The following is a 22,134-nucleotide window of genomic DNA, read 5'->3' as shown; positions in this document are numbered from 1 at the left end:
TACTTATACATTTATGCTGTGGTATTTTTCAGGTATTCCCGTTCGAATACCAGAGAGCATTGAAACAAATGGCTGCCAAACAACCGGCTACTGCTGCCAATGACGGCAAAGCACCGCAGAAACAAGCCTCAGGCGATCAAGGAGCTGCTAAACCTGGTTCCGGCTCTGTTAAAGATATCGAAGAGACCGTCACCGATGCTTCGTTCCAGAAAAAGAAACTGGAGATGATTTTGGATAAGACTAGGTTCTTTTTTTCTCCTCTACTAAAGAAGTTGAAATGATTTTAAATTAATTTTCTATTTTAATTAATTGATTATTTTTTGCAGAGGTTTCGTCAAATACGGTCGTGAAACGAACCCTTATCGTTCGGTCGAGAAACGTATGAACGACTGGGATGAAATTTACAATTTCCCATACGTACGTAAGAATCTGCAAGTGCAAGCTGCTCGTTGCATGGAATGCGGTGTACCGTTCTGCCAATCTTCTCACGGATGCCCGTTGGGTAACATTATACCCAAATGGAACGACCTGGTTTTCAATAATAACTGGACCGAAGCTTTGAATCAGCTCTTGCAGACGAATAATTTCCCTGGTACGTTGACTAAGTATACCCGGTAATCATGTGGACTTCGTTACATTGCATACTGATTGGAATGTGTGTATATTTTAGAATTCACCGGTCGAGTATGTCCGGCACCTTGCGAAGGAGCTTGCGTGCTCGGAATTAACGAGCTGCCCGTTACCATTAAGAACATAGAATGCGCCATTATCGACAACGCTTTCGAAAAAGGATGGATCAAAGCTGAAATCCCGTTGAAACGATCTGGTAAAAAAGTAGCCATCGTCGGATCCGGTCCTGCTGGATTGGCTGCCGCTCATCAGCTCAATAAAGTGAGTTGGTTAGCTGAGAAAAAGTTAGCGGTTTGAAATCGAGACTATATAACGATGGTGTTGTAATTTTGCAGGCTGGTCATTGGGTTACTGTTTACGAACGTAATAATCGAGTCGGAGGTCTCCTACGATACGGTATTCCTACGATGAAACTTTCCAAAGAAGTTGTACAAAGAAGAGTAACGCTGTTGGCCGAAGAAGGTATCGAGTTCAAGACGAATATCAACGTAGGAAAAGATATTTCGGCTAAAGTACGTTTTTATCTTTTTTCGTACCCTTTTTGCTGACTCTGTTGGAGGATTTTAACGATTAATTTTGACATTTCCATCGATAGGAATTAGTGCAAGATTACGACGCGTTGATCCTGTGTACTGGAGCGACCTGGCCCAGAGATTTACCCATTCCAGGAAGACAACTGGAAGGTATTCACTTCGCGATGAACTTCTTGGAATCGTGGCAGAAGAAACAAGCCGGCGATATGAACGTACCGCCTATTTTGGCCAAAGACAAAGACGTAATTGTGATCGGAGGAGGTGATACGGGATGCGATTGTATCGGAACTTCCTTCAGACAGGTTGGTAACTGTAGAAAATGAGCAAAATGAACCTATTGGGGTTTTTTTTTTGAGGCACTGATCGATGATAATGGTGTTTTTTGTTCGGTCTAGGGTGCTAATTCGGTGATAGCTTTCGAAATCTTACCAGAACCTCCGACTAGCAGGTCGAAAGATAATCCATGGCCTCAGTTCCCTCGCGTTTTCAAAGTCGATTACGGACACGAAGAAGTTCGCGCCAAAACTGGCAAAGATCCTCGTCAATTTAGCATTTTAAGCAAAGTAAGTTAAGTTTACGTCGTCGAAGAATGAATATTCGGGTGAAGTTTTCCCCCTCTAATCGTGTGTTCGTATTTTATTGCGATGATAGGAATTCATCGATAATGGTAAAGGACAAATCAGCGGTATAAAAACAGCTCAAGTCAAATGGACGAAAGACGAAATCGGAAGGTGGAAAATGGATGAAATACCCGGATCGGAAAAAGTAAGTTGATTTTTTAAAATAAACTGTACCTACCAGTGAACACCATAACACGATGTGTGAAATTATCTCGTATGTTCGTAGGTATTCAAATGTGACCTAGTGTTTTTGGCAATGGGTTTCTTGGGTCCGGAAAAGTATATCTCGACCGAACTCGACTTGAAACTAGATCCTCGCTCGAATTACGAAACGCCTGCTGGAAAGTATTCCACGTCGCATCCTAAAGTTTTCGCTGCCGGAGGTGAGTACACCTTTTATCTTCTGCATTATAAATGTATTTTATAGAAATAGGGGTTGATTTTATGTACAGATCACTATACGCTGATAAAATTCTTAATTTTTGGTAAACTTTGGGAAAGTTCGGAATTGTTTTGAAACAGAAGTAAAATTCGGTATTATTTCGAAAATGATTTCAACTTTTTTTTCCCTTCAGTTTAAAAGATAGATAACGAGTAATAATGACGTCGTAGGTATCTCTTCGAGTTGCATTTATTTGATGATTGGATTTTCAGCTTTGAATTCCTGTTTTCGAAAAAATTGATCCAAATCAACCAGAAAAATCTTCAAAAGTGAACTAGTACTTTTCGATTTTTTCCTCGATGTTTTAGAATTTTTTTGTGGTGAAAATTTTATTCGTGAGTTCTGATTTTTCTTCATTCGTTTTTTTGCACGTTTTAAATACGTAAATACTTGACTTTTTATTTTTTTGAAAATTCATTCTGTTTTTTGACGTTCATATTGTAAAATTCTTATAAGTATTTTGATTGCTCAAATTTAAATTTATATTTCATTTAAAAAGTGTGAATATCCAGGTAAGTATCATATTTTGGTAATTCAATATTCAATTGAAATGTACAATACATTCCTATCTCTTTTTCGATGCGAATCCAGCAGTTCTACAATATTTTTCTGCAGTTTCTGAATCTCTAGTGTGTTTTATTTATTTTATATATCAGAAATTGAACGTTATTTTCTGAAAAACAAACATCAAAAAATGATAAAAAAAAAATTACCCTATATAAAAATAAAATTTGAAAAGTCATTTCTAAAATAAAATTAAAAACATGGTTTTTGACTGTCGTAATTTTTTATTTCACCCTTCTCTCCTCAAATGGAAACTGTTATTAAACCTTATAATATGCGGAGCTGTATAGAGTTATAAAATTGGTCGAGTCCATTTTACACCCACCTCTCCTATAGAAAAAATTATTTCCAACTGTCTTTTCATTGTACGTCTTGCTATCCTAATCTTATCCAGATGTTATGCGAAAGTTGTTATTATAAAAAATCCTATTTTCAAATTTTTCGATCAAAGTTTGGAATTTTTCTTATCCACAATTACCCTCCGACCCCCCCCCCCCAAATCATGGAAATAAGCGTTTAAAAGAATTTACCTCCCATAAGTCTTGAATTTTTCAACAATTTCAAAAAGTCTTCCTTTATTGCCAAAGTCACCAAAAAGCTAGGTACTTGTTTTTTTTCCTTTTTGAAGTTGAATTTTAAACATTTTCATTAATTTTATTCTTTTTTCAAAATGTTGAATTTTTTCACTTCTTTCAAGTTTTTTTTGGAAATTGAAATTTTTTCCTGATCCTAAAATTACAAAACAGGTTTTTTTTTTAGTAATTTTGGTTAACAAGCTAAATTGCACAAAAGTTTACTTTTTATAATTTTGCAAATCAAACTTTATTTTACTGATTTTTCCTTTTTTTTTTTTTTTTTTTTGATTTCCTTGAGTATTGACAAATTTTTTACGAATGAATTTTGACCCAAACACCCTCCTTCTTCCTTCAATTTCATCGTTGAAATATTTGAAAAAAATTTCTGTTAAAAGTTCCACTTTTATGACAAATTTGCAAAAAAAATCACCCGTTTTTTTGTTTTTTTTCTTCCAAATTTTGAAGCTCTCTCTTCCAAACTTTTGAATTTTTGAAAAAATTTTCTAGTTTTCCTTTGAAAGTTAAGAAATGTTAACCGAATTTCCACCTCTCGTCCTCCTTCTTATTAAAATGATATGTATTTTAAAACATTTTCAAAAAATATATTTTTTTCCAATTCTCTTGAAAAATTGAAAAAATGTTGCCCTGAATTTTGATCCAAATCTCTTTTTCTTTTTTAAGAAATTGCAACATCTAAAAAAATGGCCTGCTATATAGATTTTGTTCACGTCCCTTAATTTTCAGGCTCTCCAGAAAATTGATATCCGGGGTAAATTTCCTTCTGGTCGTTTTGCCCTCTTCCTTGAGTCTCCACGACTTTGGCGTGTATAAGACTCATTATACGAAAAAATAAAAAACTTGGAAAAAAATTGCTGCTAAAAATTTTGAGAAAAATAAACTTGAAACAAAAATCATCTCGAAAATAGTAATAGAGGAAATTTTCTGTATGAAATGAGTTGAAAAATCAAGGGGCAAATGGGGTAGTTCTGGTGTGGTCGTTAAAAGAAGGGCCTATGATGAAAGAAACCCCTTTTTTTTTTTTTACTTTTTTGCTTCTCAAAACTCAAATTTTCAAAAGTTTTTGTCCTCGCTTGGCTGGGGCTCGTTTTGCTTTGTTTTCAAAATTGAAATTTCTAAAAAAAAATATCATTCAACTTTCAAAATTTTGCATGTGAAAAAATGAATTTCTCGCGTAAAAAGTATCGCTTTTATGCCTTTCAAAATGAAAATTTTCAAGAACTTTCGCCCTCTTTAGGGTCTGTTTTATTTAATTTTTCAAAATTAACATCGTGAAAAAAAGTCTTTCAAATTCTAAAATTTTAATAGCCAAAAAGTAAATTCCTTGCATAAAAATATATTATTGTTTTTAGTTCTCTCAAAATACAAATTTCAAAAACTTTCGCCCGTACTTGCCTCGAGCCAATTTTTTTCTTTTATTAAAATGAAAAAATTCACATTTAGGCCCACAAAAATCCAAAACAAAAAATAAAAATTTTAATGTCATGTGAATATGATATCAATTGGCAAGTCGAATCCCCTCCCCCTCCCTTTCAAAAAACCTCTCCTTGGCTTCTTCGCTAGAAATAGAGCTGAATTATATTTGCTCCGGGTCCTCTAGGAAAATTGGAAAAAAGCTGACAAGGGAACCTTTTGAGGTGTCACACTCCGATTTGTACGAGACTGCGATCTAAAACCCTCAAAACCAAATTTTCAACTGCCCAAGTTTATTTTTCGATTTTTGGCGAATTTTTGAAAATTCAAAATTGACTCGTTTTTGGCGATTTATGATTTTTTTAAAAAAAAAGTACGTACTTGATAAACAAAAATGGTCAAAATGAGTCCCAAAACTAATATTAATTACCCAAATCCAAATTTCACCATTTCCAGCCATTCTGGAGCCTCCAGCGCAATTTTTCAATTTCTCCAGAATTTTGAATTTGCTCCAGAAGGCATGAATATGAAGTTGGGCAGCTGAAAATCGAGTTGTATATTACACTCGACCTGTTTAACGAGTTTATCCACATTTGAGTCGATTTTGAGAGTGACACCTCAAGAGTGGTTTTTTGAGGTGTCACTCTCGCTCCAAAACGGCTGGAAGTGGTAGAATTTGCGCTCCGGGGGTTAGTTCTTGAAGAAATATAGCGATTCGCACAAATTTCAAAAATTTCCTCACAAACTGTTATCTTTTGATTTTTTGGATTTTTTAATTTGGAAAAAAGCTGGTCAAAAAACCACTCTTGAGGTGTCACTCTCAAAATCGGTTCAAATGTAGATAAACTCGTTAAGCAGGTCGAATATAATACACAACTCGATTTTTAGCTGCCCAACTGCATATTCACGCCTTCTGGAGCAAATTCAAAATTCTGAAGAAATTGAAAAATTACGCTGGAGGCTCCAGAATGGCTGGAAATGGTGAAATTTGGACTTGGGTAATTAATATTAGTTTTGGGACTTATTTTGACCATTTTTACTGATCAAGTACGTTTTAAAAAAAAAGCATAAATCGCCAAAAACAGTCAATTTTGAATTTTCAAAAATTCGCCAAAAATCGAAAAATGAACTTGGGCAGCTGAAAATTTGATTTTGGGGGTTTTAGACTATGCTCTTTTCAAAAATCACGGTCCCGTTCAAATCGGAGTGTGACACCTCAAGAGGTTCCCTTGTGAGTCAAACACTAATGGAAAAAATACAGAAAAATGAAACATCTTCATTTCAACCAAAAAAACATCTCGTTGTGCTGCCTAAAAATTAAAATAATTTTTATTATTCGTTCGCAGACTGCAGACGAGGACAATCTCTGGTCGTATGGGGTATCACCGAGGGTCGTCAAGCGGCCAAAGAAGTCGATCAGTACCTAATGGGCAGCACCGATTTACCAGGTGCTGGTGGCATGATCACAGCATCGTGCGTTTCTTAATTCCTAAAAATGTTAATTATCATCCATTCATCATACACCATCGCGTGTGACGAGGACGATCTATCAGAAAAGGTACCGTATTTAAGTAATCCATCGAAACCCCTTCTCCTCCACCGGTGATCATTTTTATCATTCTAATGTAATCTTTTACACCTTGCTTATTTAGATTTAAAAAAGAATGCTGCGGTGTACGATGGTCATCTTCGAATCAGCTCAATTGAATTATCATTCCTCTACATGAACGGATCTTATCGTATAATTTTCTATTTACTACGCGAGAAAAAAATCTCATCGATGTGCTTACCTATAATGGTATCTTTCCTTTTGATTTTTCCTCCTATTTCAATTTTTATTCTTCTACGTACGTAAGCTAATAATTACGTATAACTTTATCGAACAGCTGCTGAAAATGATTGATTTTTTAAAATTATACCTACCCAATTACCTACCTATTATCTAATTTTGGAAACTCGAGCACAGTCACAGAAGGCATTTCAAATTGCCTATCGTAAAATTTGGCTTCCATTTTTCTTTCTTTCGTTTTGTTATCTACAATCACTGCGACAATAATATTGAACTTGTTTTTTTTCTAACGGATTTTTTTTCTTGTATCATGGGTTGTATGTGTAAGTTTTCTTATTGGGTAGCCGTAGTGTCCCTCCTTCCCTCTTTGTTTATTTTTGAAAAATATAAAATCAAAATTTACTACGGCGATGTGTAAGTTACTATTTTAACGTGCCTTGGAGTGATGATGCTTTTTACGAGTTATACTAACTACGTTTTTAATTCTAGTCAAAGTAATAAGTGTGTAATTAAATAGAAAGTTGCATTCGTTATGGAGTCGGGCACTTTTCATTACCTATATATTCGAGCAACACTGATTCGTCTTCGGCCTCCCATCCGCGTTTTTTTTGTAGTCCTTCATCCTGTTTTATTCTTTTTTTAAAAAAAGTATCGCGGTGGTTTTGTTTTTTTTTTCTTTTTTTTGTTTCTGTTTAATAATTTTTTTTTCTAAATTAAACTTTTGATTGTTGAGAAATTTTTCTGCATTTATGTGTTACTATATTTTAAATAGAATATGATCATTATTGGTTATATGATTAATTACGTTATATAAATATATAATACATTTTATATTATTAAGTTACCTCTTTTTTTTCTGTTTTTGTTCTATTTATATACGTCATATACATATTTATATTTATAATTATTTTATCGTTGATAAGCTTTGAATGTTTTTATTGTACTACCTACCCCTCTTCTTCTCTATATAAGCGACTGTAAGCGACATGATTTTATTTTAGCGCCTCGTAAAAATGTCGATTTTTATTCATTCTTTTAAATGTGAACAAAGGTGGGTGTTTTTTTTTCGTTTTTTTTTCATTCAATGATTGATAACGCACAGCTTGACCTCTCTTTTTCTCTTTTTTTTTTGGTCTTAAAAATGTTTAACTTGGGTATGTCTAAAGTCAATTAGAAATGTGTATAAGTTGAATGATTACAACGCAAGACGCTCTCGATGCTCCATCCATTTTTTTCGAATTTTTTTATCGATTTTTTTTTTTTTCTAAAACATGTTACCTGGGAATTGAAAGTGCAGGTTTCTATGTTGTTTTTAAGATTGTTCACATAGACATTAGACAATAATTATTATTATGTTATTTCTTGAGAATAAAAAAGCTTTCACTGAGATGGGTTTTTTGAGAGGTTTTTTCAACGTTTTTTTTTTTTTTTTTTTTTTTTTTTTTTTCAAGAGGGAATTTACTTTGGAAATTTTTCTAAGCCTGATATTCGGAAAACGGATCACATCTGTTTGGTCAGATTTGATTCAACCATTATCGAAATTAGTTAGGTTAAATTTTGCGAGAAATTAGAATTTTTGACGATGCTCTTTGAACATGTTTGAAGAATAAATTAGCGCAGAATTGGGTCGTGATTTTTGGAATTTCTGAAAATGTGTCAAGCGACATATCAGAATAGGTTAAAATTTCGAGATAAATTCAAATATTTCAACGGAAATGTTTTTTGAGTATTTTTGAAAAATTTTTAAGCTTAAAATTGGATTGTAATTTTAGGAATTTTCGTAAAAAGTATCATGCGACTTATCGAAATAATTTGGAATTTTGGCAGCAAATTAGAAATTTCCATCGGAACTTTCTTTGAGCTTTCTTGAAGAATTGTAAGTCCCCTCAATGGGTTATGATTGTAGAGGTGTTTTAAAAATGTGCCATGCAACGTCTCAAAATGAGTTGAACTTTCACTAGAAATTCGAATTACTTTAACGAAAATGTTTTCCAGCATTTTTGAAGTATTTTGAGCCCAAAATTAAGTAATGAGATTCGAGATTTCCGAAAATGTATCGTTCGACATATCAAAGTAGATTAAAATTTCACGAAAAATTCGAATATTTCAACGATAATTTTTTTGGGAGTATTTTTGAGAATTTTAAGCTCTAAATTTGGTTACGATTTTCTGGATTTTTAAAGAAGTTATTACAGAGTTTGAATTTTGAAAAAAAATCAAAAATTTCCGTTAGAACTTTAGTTCTTTGTGAGCTTAGAATTGGGTCACGATTTTTTGGTTTTTCGAAAAAGTTATCATGAAAGCTAAATATCAAAATGAGTTAAAAGTTCACAAAAAATTCGATTTTGAAAATTTTTTGAAAAATATTGGTCTAAAATTGGAGTACGATTTTTGAAAAAGGTTTGATTTTCTGCCGAAATTTTAAGCCACTCTGATAAGCCAATCATGCCAGATCTAGTTTCGGGTTCAGAATTCTTCAAAAAGTCTAAAAAAAAGTTGTTATGAGAATTTTTTTTATTCTGTCCAAAATTTCAACTCAAATAAGTTGATAGATCTCATGGAATTTTTTTTCAAAAACTTCAAAAATCGTGACCCAATTTTGGGCTCAACGTCAGATTTTCTGTCCAAAATTTTGACCCATATTGATAAGTCGCATGGCATGTTTTTCAAAAATACGGAAAATCTAGACCAAATTTTGGGCTTCAAATTCTCAAACATGCTCAAAAAATATTTTCTTCAAATTTTGATAAGTTCGTTCTCCCTCGACTGAGAGTTGGTGATTTCATATTTTTGATTCAATATTTTTATGCTTCAGCCCTGTTGATTAGTTCGTTTGGCTTCGGCGGTGATTTGTCGCGAATTTAATTTCATATCAACTTCCGAAGATTTAATTCAACAATCGTCGAATTTCGTTTTCGTAGTTTTGAACTTCGTTTGCATCATCATCATGATGTTCTGCCATTGTTGCGGGTAAGTTTTCATAATTTTAATTCAAATTAACATTAGTATGTACTATGTAATATAATTAGGTACCTTGATACCTTGAACGTGAGTTCATTGACCTTCTTGATTTCAAGAAAATTCCTTTTCAGGATCTTTTTCATGCAAAAGAAAGTTTAAGTGATTGAATTTCTAATTTTAAACACAGAACATTTTCAACAAAATATTTTTTAATTTTCTCCCCCCCCCCCAAAAAAAAGTACGAGTATAACTTAGCCTATAAAAAATGAAAAATTAGAAGCAGAACTTTTTCAAAATTTCTTCAGAATTTTCGGCCGGTATTACCCTTTATTAACAAAAAAAATTAAATGATTGAAAAAGGGAATCAAACAGCATGATTTTTCCCCTTGTTTTTTTTATAGTGAATTAAAAAAACTGAATTTTTAGTTCGAACAGCAGAACTTATGCCTTGAAGAAGGATTTCTACCATACAAAATTTTTTCAGCATCACAATTGGAGCGAAATTTGAGCACGGTTTTGATAAGAGTATCTAAAATTCGTTGAGATAATTATTTTGAAGCCGTTTAGATATATTAAATGTGGTTAGAGAAAAACAATGTTTTATGTACATCTACATACCTAGTGGTGTTATTATACAATTTAAAATTAATCTAATCAATCAAAGTCGGGTACGAGTATAGGCTGCACATTATTATCTTCTGGAGGACGGTAAGGTGGTTTTTTGAGTTGGGATGCCGGTCTTGGTATGGGGATAATGTATGGCATTCGTAGTTCATTACCATTTGGCCGATCTTTCTTTGGTTGCTGCTAAAATTTATGTATGCATGTATTTAATTAGTTGAGAGCTAATGACTAACGAGTATATCATTTTACAGATGGATTTCTAACAATAGGTATCTTAATTTGTTGACTTACCGTTTTCGGCGTTTTCTTGTACCATGCTGGGCTAGCATTGCTCAAATAGAGCAATAGAATAGTGCAGAGAATGATGAAACGCGTAACCATGATTTTAATAAAGCAATTTACAATGTGCTCAACGAATACTCGTACATGGGAGTAAATATAAATCTTTACGTTTGGTGCACGGTAGTTCGCTTCGTGATAATACATACATATAAGATATAGCAGATAAACGTATCTAATGATTATTAGCTTAGCTGTATTAGAATCGCAGCTGAAAAAATGATTCGAATCACGAACACGAATCATTCAGACGCAGCTGGTTTTTTCACAGGGGGGGGGGTAATATTACTTGCATTTTGGATTCGCCTGCGTCTGTATTTTCGAAAATGTTTGCTGAGACATTTTGTATTGACATAAATATTTTTTGAGCCGGAGTTTTGTTCGAAATTTTTGATACACGCGAGGCTAATATGGGCTTCGTCAACTTTTGAAAATTTGAAAAAAATTGTTCAATACTTCATTTATTATTTTTATGATTTTTGAAAACTTACCAAAATAACCAATTCCTGGTATTTGGATATCATATTATGTCATATTGCCATACTCTCTGACATTTTAATTACCAAGTTTATCAGACTTTTAAAAACTTTGGAAAAAATTTGATTATTTACCCTGTTTAGAACATTTATCTAATTTTACTATATTTTGATCTTGACTTTTAAGAACATGAAAAAAATTCCATTCAATTTCAGACATTATGCTAGATTTTTGAAAACTTGAAAAAAATTACTAGGTGTAGGTACCTCTACCTACCTATCTAGGTTATCTTTGAAATTATACGTATTTACTTGTATTTAACGTGGACTACGAAAAAAATGACATGTTGACCCCCAAAAAATTTGATTTCCCGCCAAAAAAAAAAAATTAGAAAAATAACTCATTTTGTAATAAAATTTTTTTTGTAAAAATGAACATGAACATTATATAACTTTTACAAATGGGAAGTCCTTTATTTTTTGAAAAAACATTTTTTTTCAAGTTGAATCTGAAAAAGTTTTGCTGCTTAAAAAAGTTTGATTTCTTGCAGAAATTGCTAAAAATTGTGAAAAAGTAAAAGTTGTAGTTACCTTGACCTAGTTTTTCTAGTTGCTAAAATAATTATGAAAAATTTTAGCTTTTTTGGTCAAAATTTTCAAAAATTGTCAAAAAGTCTTTCTTTTTTCCAGAATTGCCAAATAAATTTTGCTTTTTACAAAACTGCCAAAAATCTTGATTTTGTTTCAAAACTTGCCATAAATTTTCAATTTTTTGAAAAAATTTTCTTTTCATGTTTTTTTGTAAAATTAAAAAAAAAAAAAAAAAACTAGCCCAACTCACTAAAAATTGATAGAAAGTTCTACTGTTTTTTTTTTTTGCTAAAATTGTGAACAAGTTTTGCTTTTTGGTCAAAAATATCAAAAAGATCTTGCTGTTCATCAAAATTATCAAAAAATCTTGTTTTTTTTTGCCAAAATAACCGTCAAAAAATCTTACTTTTCGTTAACTCTGGCCAAAAGTGCGTTTAAAAACTCTCTGGTGACAATTTTTGATCCTCCAAATTACTTTTATCTCCTCCTATTGCCTAAAAAAGCACTCTGACGAGTAGACAGAAAATTGCGAGAAGCCAGATAGACCGGTCAATGACCTTGAGGGGACAGACAGACAGGCAGGCAACCATGAGAGGTTGGACAGATAGGTCAGTGACCTTCATGGACCAGCCAAACGGGGCTCAGTTACTTTGAGAGGCTAGACTGGGTGACTGATGACCTTAAGAGGCCAGACAGGCCGATGTAAGACTTTGAAAAACCACAGACAGACAACCATGAGAGGCTAGACATATAGGTCATTGACCTTAAGGGGCCAGCCAAACGGGGCTCAGTTACTTTGAGAGGCTAGGCTGACTGACAGATGACCTTAAGAGGCCAGACATGCCGATGAAATACTTTGAAAAACCAGACAGATGGGTCAATGACCTAGAGAGGCCAGACAGGTAGACAGACAACCTTGAGAAGTCAGACAGTCGGATTAGTGACCTCGAGCGGGCAGGCAGACAGACAGACAGAGAGACAACCATGAGAGGCTAGACAGATAGTTCATTGACCTTAAGGAGCCAGCCAAACCGGGCTCAGTTACCTTGAGAGGCTAGACTGGTTGACAGATGACCTGAAGAGGCCAGACAGGCCGATGTACGACTTTGAAAAATCAGACAGATGGGCCAATGACCTAGAGAGGCCAGGCAGGTAGACAGACGACCTTGAGAAGTCAAACAGTCGGGTTAGTGACCTCGAGCGGGAAGGAAGGAAGGAAGGAAGGAAGGAAGGAACGAACGAACGAACGAACGAATTTATTTATTTGTATCAGTATACATTATACAATTTATAAGATATCCCCCCCCAATGCGCAATTGCGCGAGCGAGGGGGGCCTCCTGCAAGAGAAACATCAAAAGTACCTACACCTTACAGTTTTACACCATTTTTAAAGACATACACAGTGAAATAACCAAAAAATAAATAAATAAATAAATAAATAAATAAATAAAGTTGAATAATGGATAAATAAATAAAACAAAACAAAACTGAATGATGATAAATAATGATAAATATGGGGAGAATTTGACAAGGGTAAAGAATACATCAACCTGGAATAAACTAACAATTGCATTTGCAGAAGAATAACAGGACCCTACATATTCTTGGCAAAGAGAGAAATACAAGGGGAAAAAAAACAGATATACAATGAACACTACCCAGCAGTCTGTAAAGAGTTTTCACCCTCCAACAGCCACCGGATAAGTGCCAGCCGAGAGCCCAAGCCTCTACTCATTACTGCATTGAACAGCCTTGGTAAACACCCAGGAGCCTGAGCACTGGATCTGTCTCGTCGGTACCTAGGTATGGGAGCAATAGAGTTATCAATTTTCCTTCCTCTCTCCTTGACATAAATTTTAAATTTGGACCTGTTCCTCTGCACATAATCAATAGCCTGGACTTGATAGAGCTTTTGAATAGGCAGGATTTCTAATTTTCGAAAATCATCTTTTGTGCTCTCCCCCCTCCTTTTACCTACAATACTCCTAACTGCCCATTTTTGTAGAATATGAATAGGTTCCAAATGATAGTCCGCCGCTCCCCCCCCCCCCAGATTAGCATGCCATACTGAAGCACAGATTGATAAAGGGCATAATAAATTTTTACCATGTGTTGAGTGCCAAAATGCTGTGCCAGGAAACGGATCAAGTAGTTTAGTTTTCGAAGTTTAGTTTGCAGGTATAAACTCTGCTCTTTCCAGATTAATTTAGAATCTATCATTATACCAAGGTACCGAGTTGACTCAACTTGGGACAGGGGCATGCAGCTACACAGAGCCCTACACTCCGGTTTTTCATGCAAATAGCACCTAAACTCCAGGTTAGGGGAAACCCTATAGCCAAAACTTAACAATTTTGATTTGGATGAATTTGGTTTTAATTTATGTTGCCAGAACCACCCTCCCAATAATCTCAAATCTTCATTAATCACCTCAATAAGTTCTTCTTGATTTTTTGCCCTGTTTACTAAAGTAGTGTCATCAGCAAATCCATATAATGTCCCATTCAATTTCAGTTCAAAAATGTCATTAACGTATATTAAAAAGAGGACTGGGCCCAGTATGCTACCCTGTGGTACCCCATGTACCACAGGTAAGAAATTCCCAATTTTATTCCTAACTTTAACAGCCTGAGTTCTTCCCTAGGAAGGAAGGAAGGAAGGAAGGAAGGAAGGAAGGAAGGAAGGAACGAACGAACGAACGAACGAATTTATTTATTTGTATCAGTATACATTATACAATTTATAAGATATCCCCCCCAATGCGCAATTGCGCGAGCGAGGGGGGCCTCCTGCAAGAGTAAACATCAAAAGTACCTACACCTTACAGTTTTACACCTTTTTTAAAGACATACACAGTGAAATAACCAATAAATAAATAAATAAATAAATAAATAAATAAAAAATAAAGTTGAATAATAAATGGATAAATAAATAAAACAAAACAAAACAGAATGATGATAAATAATGATAAATATGGGGAGAATTTGACAAGGGTAAAGAATACATCAACCTGGAATAAACTAACAATTGCATTTGCAGAAGAATAACATGACCCTACATATTCTTGTCAAAGAGAGAAATACAAGGGGGAAAAAACAGACATACAATGAACACTACCCAGCAGTCTGTAATGAGTTTTCACCCTCCAACAGCCACCGGATAAGTGCCAGCCGAGAGCCCAAGCCTCTACTCATTACTGCATTGAACAGCCTTGGTAAACACCCAGGAGCCTGAGCACTGGATCTGTCTCGTCGGTACCTAGGTATGGGAGCAATAGAGTTATCAATTTTCCTTCCTTTCTCCTTGACATAAATTTTAAATTTGGACCTGTTCCTCTGCACATAATCAATAGCGTGGACTTGATAGAGCTCTTGAATAGGCAGGATTTCTAATTTTCGAAAATCATCTTTTGTGCTCTCACCCCTCCTTTTACCTACAATACTCCTAACTGCCCATTTTTGTAGAATATGAATAGGTTCCAAATGATAGTCCGCCGCTCCCCCCCAGATTAGCAAGCCATACTGAAGCACAGATTGATAAAGGGCATAATAAATTTTTACCATGTGTTGAGTGCCAAAATGTTGTGCCAGGAAACGGATCAAGTAGTTTAGTTTTCGAAGTTTAGTTTGCAGGTATAAACTCTGCTCTTTCCAGATTAATTTAGAATCTATCATTATACCAAGGTACCGAGTTGACTCAACTTGGGACAGGGGCATGCAGCTACACAGAGCCCTACACTCTGGTTTTTCATGCAAATAGCACCTAAACTCCAGGTTAGGGGAAACCCTATAGCCAAAACTTAACAATTTTGATTTGGATGAATTTGGTTTTAATTTATGTTGCCAGAACCACCCTCCCAATAATTTCAAATCTTCATTAATCACCTCAATAAGTTCTTCTTGATTTTTTGCCCTGATTACTAAAGTAGTGTCATCAGCAAATCCATATAATGTCCCATTCAATTTCAGTTCAAAAATGTCATTAACGTATATTAAAAAGAGGACTGGGCCCAGTATGCTACCCTGTGGTACCCCATGTACCACAGGTAAGAAATTCCCAATTTTATTCCCAACTTTAACAGCCTGGGTTCTTCCCTTCAGGTAGGATCTGAACCAATCATGCTGCACACCCCTTATTCCACAGTCCCAGAGCTTCCGCAATAGAATCCCAAAATCAACTGTATCAAATGCCTTACTGAGATCAAGGTATGCCGCTGCAACACTATCACCCGCATCTAAACCCTCAACTACCTCAGTTATGTGATCAAACAGGGCATCACAGGTACTCTTCCCATTTAAAAATCCATATTGCTGTTTTGAAAAGAAATTTTTTGAATGCAAGAAATTTAAAATTCGATTTTTTACAACTTTCTCAAAAATTTTTGACAGAACTGGGAGGAGGGAGATTGGCCTGTAATTTTCCATCAGTATCTTACTCTTATTTTTATGAACTGGGACAATAATGGCCTTTTTCAGAGAATTTGGGAATTTACCTTGATCTATTGATTTATTGAAGATATCAGTAATAACTGGTGCCAAAATAACAGAATTTTCTTTAAACAGTTTAGAGGGAATGTTATCATATCCTGTAGATGGTTTGTTTGGAAGACTTGAGACCTCTGCACGAATTTCATCACAAGTTGCTGGAGGGAACCCCATGCTATTTAATATTTTCTTGGTTGGGAACACCCTATTTGTTTCAAGGTTTTGGAATTCATTTGAGATGTTATCAACAGAGTCAATGAAAAATTTATTAAACTCATTAGAAACCTTAATTTCATTTCCCTCAACCAAAACATCCTCCTGATTTATTCTTAATTTGTTCAGTTTTTCCCTTTGTTTCCCCCTAATCAAATCTATATGTTGCCAGTACTTCCTAGGGTCATTTCCAGGAAGGAAAGCTGACAGACAGACAGACAGACAGACAGACAGAACGACAATCATGAGAGGCTAGACAGATAGGTCAGTGACCTTAAGGGGCCAGCCAGACGGCGGTCAGTTACTTTGAGAGGCTAGACTGGCTGAAAGACGACCTTGAGAGGCCAGACAGACGGGTCAATGACCTTGAGATGACAGACAGACAACCAGAAGAGGCTAGACGGACGACCTTAAGAAGTCAGACAGCCGGGTCAGGGACCTCGAAAGGTTATTCAACCATAATAGGCTAGGCAGGTAGGTCAGTGACCCCAAGATGCCAGCAAGACGGGCTAATGTAACCTTAAAAGACCACACAGTCCGACAGACGACCTTGAGAGGCCATGTTTTTGAAACTTGAGACATCTCAAGTAGATTTACTCCAATAAGAGAAGTTCCAAGCAACATTACGACGACAAATTTCAACTGTTGAAAAAAAGAAACACCATTTTATCTATTCTAAGGGGGTTGGACCGAGTGGGGTAGGTCAGCGATGACGATTTCCCTCTTACCTAGTTCTTTTCTCAAATTATATGGAATCTTTAAAACAACGTTGAGCAAAATCGAATGACCTGAAACGAAAACGTGTCTCATTTGACATTTGAACGACCAAGTATAAGATTTGAGTATGGCTTTGATTTTGAACACTCATCAAAATGATCACTTCATCAGTCGTTTCAAGTACAAATTATATTGAATACTGAATAGGAAAACATCGCATATTTACATACATACATATACTTAATGATACTTATTCTTACATTTAAAATTACTCACTCGAATCATCTCCGCCCCCAAATTTGCGTATAAGTATATCCCATAGGGGGTGTTCGTGTGATCGCATAGGTGGTAGTGTGGGGCCTGGTGCTTTGCATTTTGGTGCCGGACGTAATATTGGCGTGGGCGTTGCTAGTGCAGCACCTACAGCTTTGGGGTCTGGTGCTTCGTATTTTGGTGCCGGACGTAATATTGGCGTGGGCGTTGCTAGTGCAGCACCTAAAGCTTTGGGGTCTGGTGCTTTGTATTTTGGTGCCGGACGTAATATTGGCGTGGGCGTTGCTAGTGCAGCACCTACAGCTTTGGGGTCTGGTGCTTCGTATTTTGGTGCCGGACGTAATATTGGCGTGGGCGTTGCTAGTGCAGCACCTAAAGCTTTGGGGTCTGGTGCTTTGTATTTTGGTGCCGGACGTAATATTGGCCTGGGCGTTGCTAGTGCAGCACCTAAAGCTTTGGCGCCTGGTGCTTTGTATTTTGCTGCCGCGCCTAATGTTGGTAGCGCTCCTACACCTGCACCGATTTCTCTTCCTGTATTTGTACGTACTGGAGGAGTGCGCATTGGCGGTGGAGTTCCTGCAGCTGCACTTACTTCTCTTCCTGTATTTATACGTACTGGAGGAGTGCGCATTGGTAGTGCATTTCGTACAGCTCCACCTACTTCTCTTCCTGTATTTATACGTATTGGAGGAGTGCGCATTGGTAGTGGAGTTCTTACAGCTCCACCTACTTCTCTTCCTGTATTTATACGTATTGGAGGAGTGCGCATTGGTGGTGGAAACTGACGCAATATGTATGGCATTGTTCGAGGTATGGCTATTTTTCCTTTGCCTGGCTGCTTCATTCCTGGTGCCTTCTTCCCTGCTCCTGCTGGTGCCTTCCCTGCTCCTACTGGTGCCCTCGCTACTGGTGGCGGATTCACTGGTGGCTGTTGAAATTCAATTATATTTATAAAAATAGTACTTAGTTTAGGTTGATGATTACCATAATAAATTTTTGATCATTATTGCTCAACTTACCATCGGTCTCCCGAACCCGAACCCGGACCCGAAACGTATTGGTATCCTGAACGGTGCTGGTCTTGTGTCGCTCAAATCGATGAATAAAAATATACTGCAGAAGATGAAGTATCGCATAATCATGATCAAGAAACGCGTTTACTAGTGTGTGTTCGAGTACGAATACGAAAATAAAATAATCTCAACGTCTTGCGCTCGATAATTAACTCAATATGGTTGTTATCTGATGAAGAAAAATTTTTTCAGCGTGGCTTCGGGATTGAAAAACACTGATAGGTAGGTAGAGGTACCTCTACCTATATTGTAATGATGTTGAAAAGGGCTCAGTTTCCACCACGTGCGCGAAAGTTGGAGAATATTCCATTTCCAATAACTCGATACGTCGTAATCGTGCAATTCTACGCATTATTTCAAATGTTTCTCTCTGTATCGTATAAAGAATTAATTGTTGTGGCCTGTAATGTAGATAAATCATTTGATCACGTTTTCGAGTCTGATTAACAACAGTTCAGAGCTGATGGGCACTCACTGATACTTGTCGATTTGAAGAATAAAAACCATTTGATCAGGGAACCCATCGAGTCCACGAATCTCAAATTAACCCCCCCCCGCCCTCCCCGAATTTTCAGCTGCTAAAGTTGACTTTCGATTTCTGACGAATGTTTGGAAACTTTTTCTGTACAGGTAATAAATCGTTAAATTTAAAAAATCGTCGTATGTCCCTCCTCACCATGTAGGTTTCGGTTCAGAAAGAAAATGAATTCAAAATGGAGCTTAGTAAAAGTCAGAAATACATAGTTGAACGAATAGAAAATTGGAGCTAAGCAAAACCAAAGCTAGGGCTAATCAAAGTTGAGAAAGAGTTTAATGAATACTGTAAAGTAAAATCAAAACTAGAGCCAATTGAAGATAAAGCTGGGGTTAAGCGAAAGCAAGAATTGAGCTAGTCTAGAGCTAGATTGAATATAAAGTACCTAGCTTTTCTGCCATGAGAGTCTAATCTGGAAATTAAAGGGGTAGGGCTATAAGCATGAATTTTAAAAAATCCAATTTTTGACCATGGATTTTCTGGCATAATTTTTTGAAAGGAAGAAAAAAAGATTTTCTGACAAAATTGCCTATCTCAAAAACTGCAGGCGCTACGAGCAATCAGCCAAATAAATGAAATTGATTGATTGATTGATATTTTGGGAATAGATTACTTACATTTTTTGTAGTTTTTTTTTTAAATTTTCAAAAGTTGAACTTTTGTCAATTTTGAAGGTAAATTCTTGTGTACTTAACTTTTCAAGACGAGTAAAAAATTTAATTTCGTGAAATTGTCCAACTTTGAAATAATTGAAGAAGCCAGAGCCAATAGTTTACAGAAATTTTAGGGCATCCAGAAAAAAAGAACTTTTCTGGTTCCTTTCGAAAAATTATTCCAGAATCCATGGTTAAAAATACGATTTTCGAACATCCATACACCCCTACCCCTTCGTTTAAAACAATAGAAAAACACAAAATTGAATTTTTAATTTAATATGATATCATTTAAGTACCTAACTAAAATGTTTTTTATGAGGGAAACACTGAAAACATACCTATGTATGTTTTATTAAAACCAACTTTTTTTGAAATTTTTTTTTAGTTTAATTTAAATTTGAAAATTTGGAACCAAATTTGAATATATCTACACTCAAATACATAGCTTGAAAAAACCAAGAAAAAAAATAATTTTCTGACTCTGAAAGTTGTAATCCTTCAGCACTTGGTTTGGTAATCTGATCAGAAAATGAAGAATTAAAATTGAAATATCTAAACCAGAAAATCATAGATTTGTTGTGTTTTATACCTACGTGATTTATTTGTGTTTAAAACTTCACCATATTTTATACTGGATTTAATTTTTTTTCCAAGTTCTATTGTTAGATAATAGATATTTTATCGAGGGGTAATTAGTCAAAAATGCAAAAAATAAAATAAACATTTTTTCGTTGACTTTCCAAATCTTGAAAATTTAACAATTTATGCCTATAAGAATACCTAGGTATTTTAAATCAACTGAAAATTGGTGAAACATTACAGAAATTGAGCTAAAAATGCTTCAATATGGTCGAAAAATTTCCTGAAAATTACGAATAATTGGTTAAATATTGAAATTGAGTGAAATTGAAACAAAAAAAAAACACGTTTTGGCGTAATCCTAAAATATGTAATTGCGTAACTGGTCTAAAATTGTTGAGAAACTTTTTTTTCATCCTGGTCAATTTTTTGGACCCAGTTTCGTTTGAAAAAGCAGCCAGAAACTGATTTGTCTGTCTCAATCTACTCTACCTACCTTTGAATAAACATTTTCCTGCTTATTTTGGTTAATTTTTGACAAATATATTTTTTCAAGTTCCACATCATTTTGGCCTAGTTTTGGTCTGAAAGTAGAAAAATTCTTTGGAACGAATGTTCTCTTAGATGGATGGGCGGATTTTTTTGAAATTTTCATAGGTAGATATTTTTTTTTTTTTGGGTGTTTATAATTGCAGGATTATTACACCCGTGGAAAGAAGGGTTTAGATTTGGTTTATTAGATTGGTGTTTTTTAGTAGGGTTATAAATTGCTGGATTTCTGAAGGGTTATCTGGAATGATCATTGAATTTGGGTATATTTGGAGAGATAACATAGGTAGATATGGTCTAACGTGAAGCATGGAACGCCGTAATTATAATTGCAATTACTCAATTAGCTTCTTGAGTAATTGCAATTAATTACGAAAATTTGTACCAAAAAAAGAATAAAAAGGGGAAAAGGGCCATATCAAAAGCAAAGCCGACAAAAGAAAAGCCGACCTCAGATAAATTTCGAAATTTATGTAACACCACAGGGGTTCTAAAATCTTTTCTATTGTTAAATTTTTGAATTTATTTTTCAAAATTGAATAATGGAAAAGATTTTATCAAAAGCGAAGCCGACCCCCTGTGGTGTTATATTTATCAAAAGCGGACCCGACATCTGTTTTAAAATGTAACACCACAGGTGTCCTAAAATATTCTTAACTTATCTACAGTGTTATCTTTCCCATTGTTCAATTTCAAACATTTCTCTATTGTTCAATTTTGAGAAAGGCTTTTAGAACACCTGCAGGTGTTTCATTTACACACATTCAGTACCTAGACACCGAAAGCAGGTGGTTACCCTTTCGGAATCAAAACCCACCAGTCATTTGTGATTTTGCTGTGCTCCCAAGAGGTTCTCTCAGTACTAGTGTTGGCCTGAGAATATTCTCAATGTGCATAATCTGAGAATATTTGCGAATATTCTCAAAATGCTTGGAGAATATTCTCTCAAAAAAATAAAAATCATGACTTTTTTCAAAAAATTTAAAGATTTTTCTACAATTTTCCACAATTTACAAGTTTTACCACTACTTTTCTTTATAAATTTTCAACTCTGGAGCTTTTAGAACAGCATAGTGTAGGTACTTATTCGGAATCACGTTGTGCTTTTTATTTCAAAATTACGTTGTGCTTTTTTTCAAATTCGCGTTCTTTTTTTTCAAAATCGCATTGTGCTTGTTTTCAAAATTGCGTTGTTTTTTTTAAATTCGCGATGTGCTTTTTTTCAAATTCATGTTGTGCTTTTTTTCAAATTCATGATGTTTTTTTTCAAATTCGCGTTGTGCTTTTTTTAAAAATTCGCGTTGTGCTTTTTTTTCTAGATCGCGTTGTGCTTTTTTTCAAATTCGCTTGTGCTTTTTTTCAAAATCGCTTGTGCTTTTTTCCAAATTTGCGTTGTGCTTTTTTTTCAAATTCCGGTTGTGCTTTTGAAATCCAAAATTGTGTTTTTTTTTTTTTTTTGAAATTTGGTTGTACTTTTGT

General features: G+C 35.0%; 2 protein-coding genes and 1 long non-coding RNA gene across 4 annotated transcripts in view; 1 reads left to right on the top strand and 2 right to left on the bottom strand.

Moving 5' to 3' along the window:
* Nucleotides 1–7,973, top strand: part of LOC135836967 (uncharacterized) — a 94,399-nt gene extending 86,426 nt beyond the window's left edge. Inside the window, exons 28-37 of one of the 2 annotated variants that reach the window (XR_010557108.1) lie at nt 33–244; nt 327–592; nt 671–891; nt 966–1,142; nt 1,226–1,465; nt 1,559–1,726; nt 1,815–1,928; nt 2,010–2,166; nt 6,142–6,353; nt 6,448–7,973. Coding sequence is in view for 1 of the 2 variants with exons in the window: in XM_065352061.1 (XP_065208133.1) it covers nt 33–244; nt 327–592; nt 671–891; nt 966–1,142; nt 1,226–1,465; nt 1,559–1,726; nt 1,815–1,928; nt 2,010–2,166; nt 6,142–6,281 (1,695 nt within the window). In the remaining variant the exon portion in view is untranslated. Of the gene's footprint in view, nt 1–32; nt 245–326; nt 593–670; nt 892–965; nt 1,143–1,225; nt 1,466–1,558; nt 1,727–1,814; nt 1,929–2,009; nt 2,167–6,141; nt 6,357–6,447 lie in introns of those variants that run through there. The other variant, XM_065352061.1, reaches the window with a different exon arrangement.
* Nucleotides 7,787–10,602, bottom strand: LOC135836969 (uncharacterized). Its single transcript, XR_010557109.1, has 2 exons — nt 10,461–10,602; nt 7,787–10,352 (listed from the first exon to the last, which is right to left on the bottom strand). It is a non-coding gene; the product is annotated as an uncharacterized LOC135836969 (long non-coding RNA).
* A 6,558-nt stretch (nt 10,603–17,160) lies between these two features.
* Nucleotides 17,161–18,579, bottom strand: LOC135836966 (uncharacterized). Its single transcript, XM_065352060.1, has 2 exons — nt 18,283–18,579; nt 17,161–18,191 (listed from the first exon to the last, which is right to left on the bottom strand). Exons 1-2 carry the CDS (start codon nt 18,403–18,405, stop codon nt 17,259–17,261), a joined length of 1,056 nt encoding a protein of 351 aa, XP_065208132.1. The 5' UTR covers nt 18,406–18,579; the 3' UTR covers nt 17,161–17,258.
* Between the last annotated feature and the right edge of the window lie 3,555 nt (nt 18,580–22,134).

Source organism: Planococcus citri, chromosome 2 (genome assembly GCF_950023065.1).
Source record: "Planococcus citri chromosome 2, ihPlaCitr1.1, whole genome shotgun sequence".
Lineage (NCBI taxonomy): Eukaryota > Metazoa > Arthropoda > Insecta > Hemiptera > Pseudococcidae > Planococcus > Planococcus citri.
The sequence above is the reverse complement of the archived record's forward strand: the minus strand, read 5'-3'. Positions and strand labels throughout refer to the sequence as shown.

Bases quoted from the DNA above. Each gene is read 5' to 3' on its own strand.
- LOC135836966 (XM_065352060.1), bottom strand. From the start codon at position 18,405: ATGATTATGCGATACTTCATCTTCTGCAGTATATTTTTATTCATCGAT. The intron at 18,192-18,282 runs GTAAGTTGAGCA...GAATTTCAACAG, and splicing joins TCGGGTTCGGGAGACCGATG to CCACCAGTGAATCCGCCACC.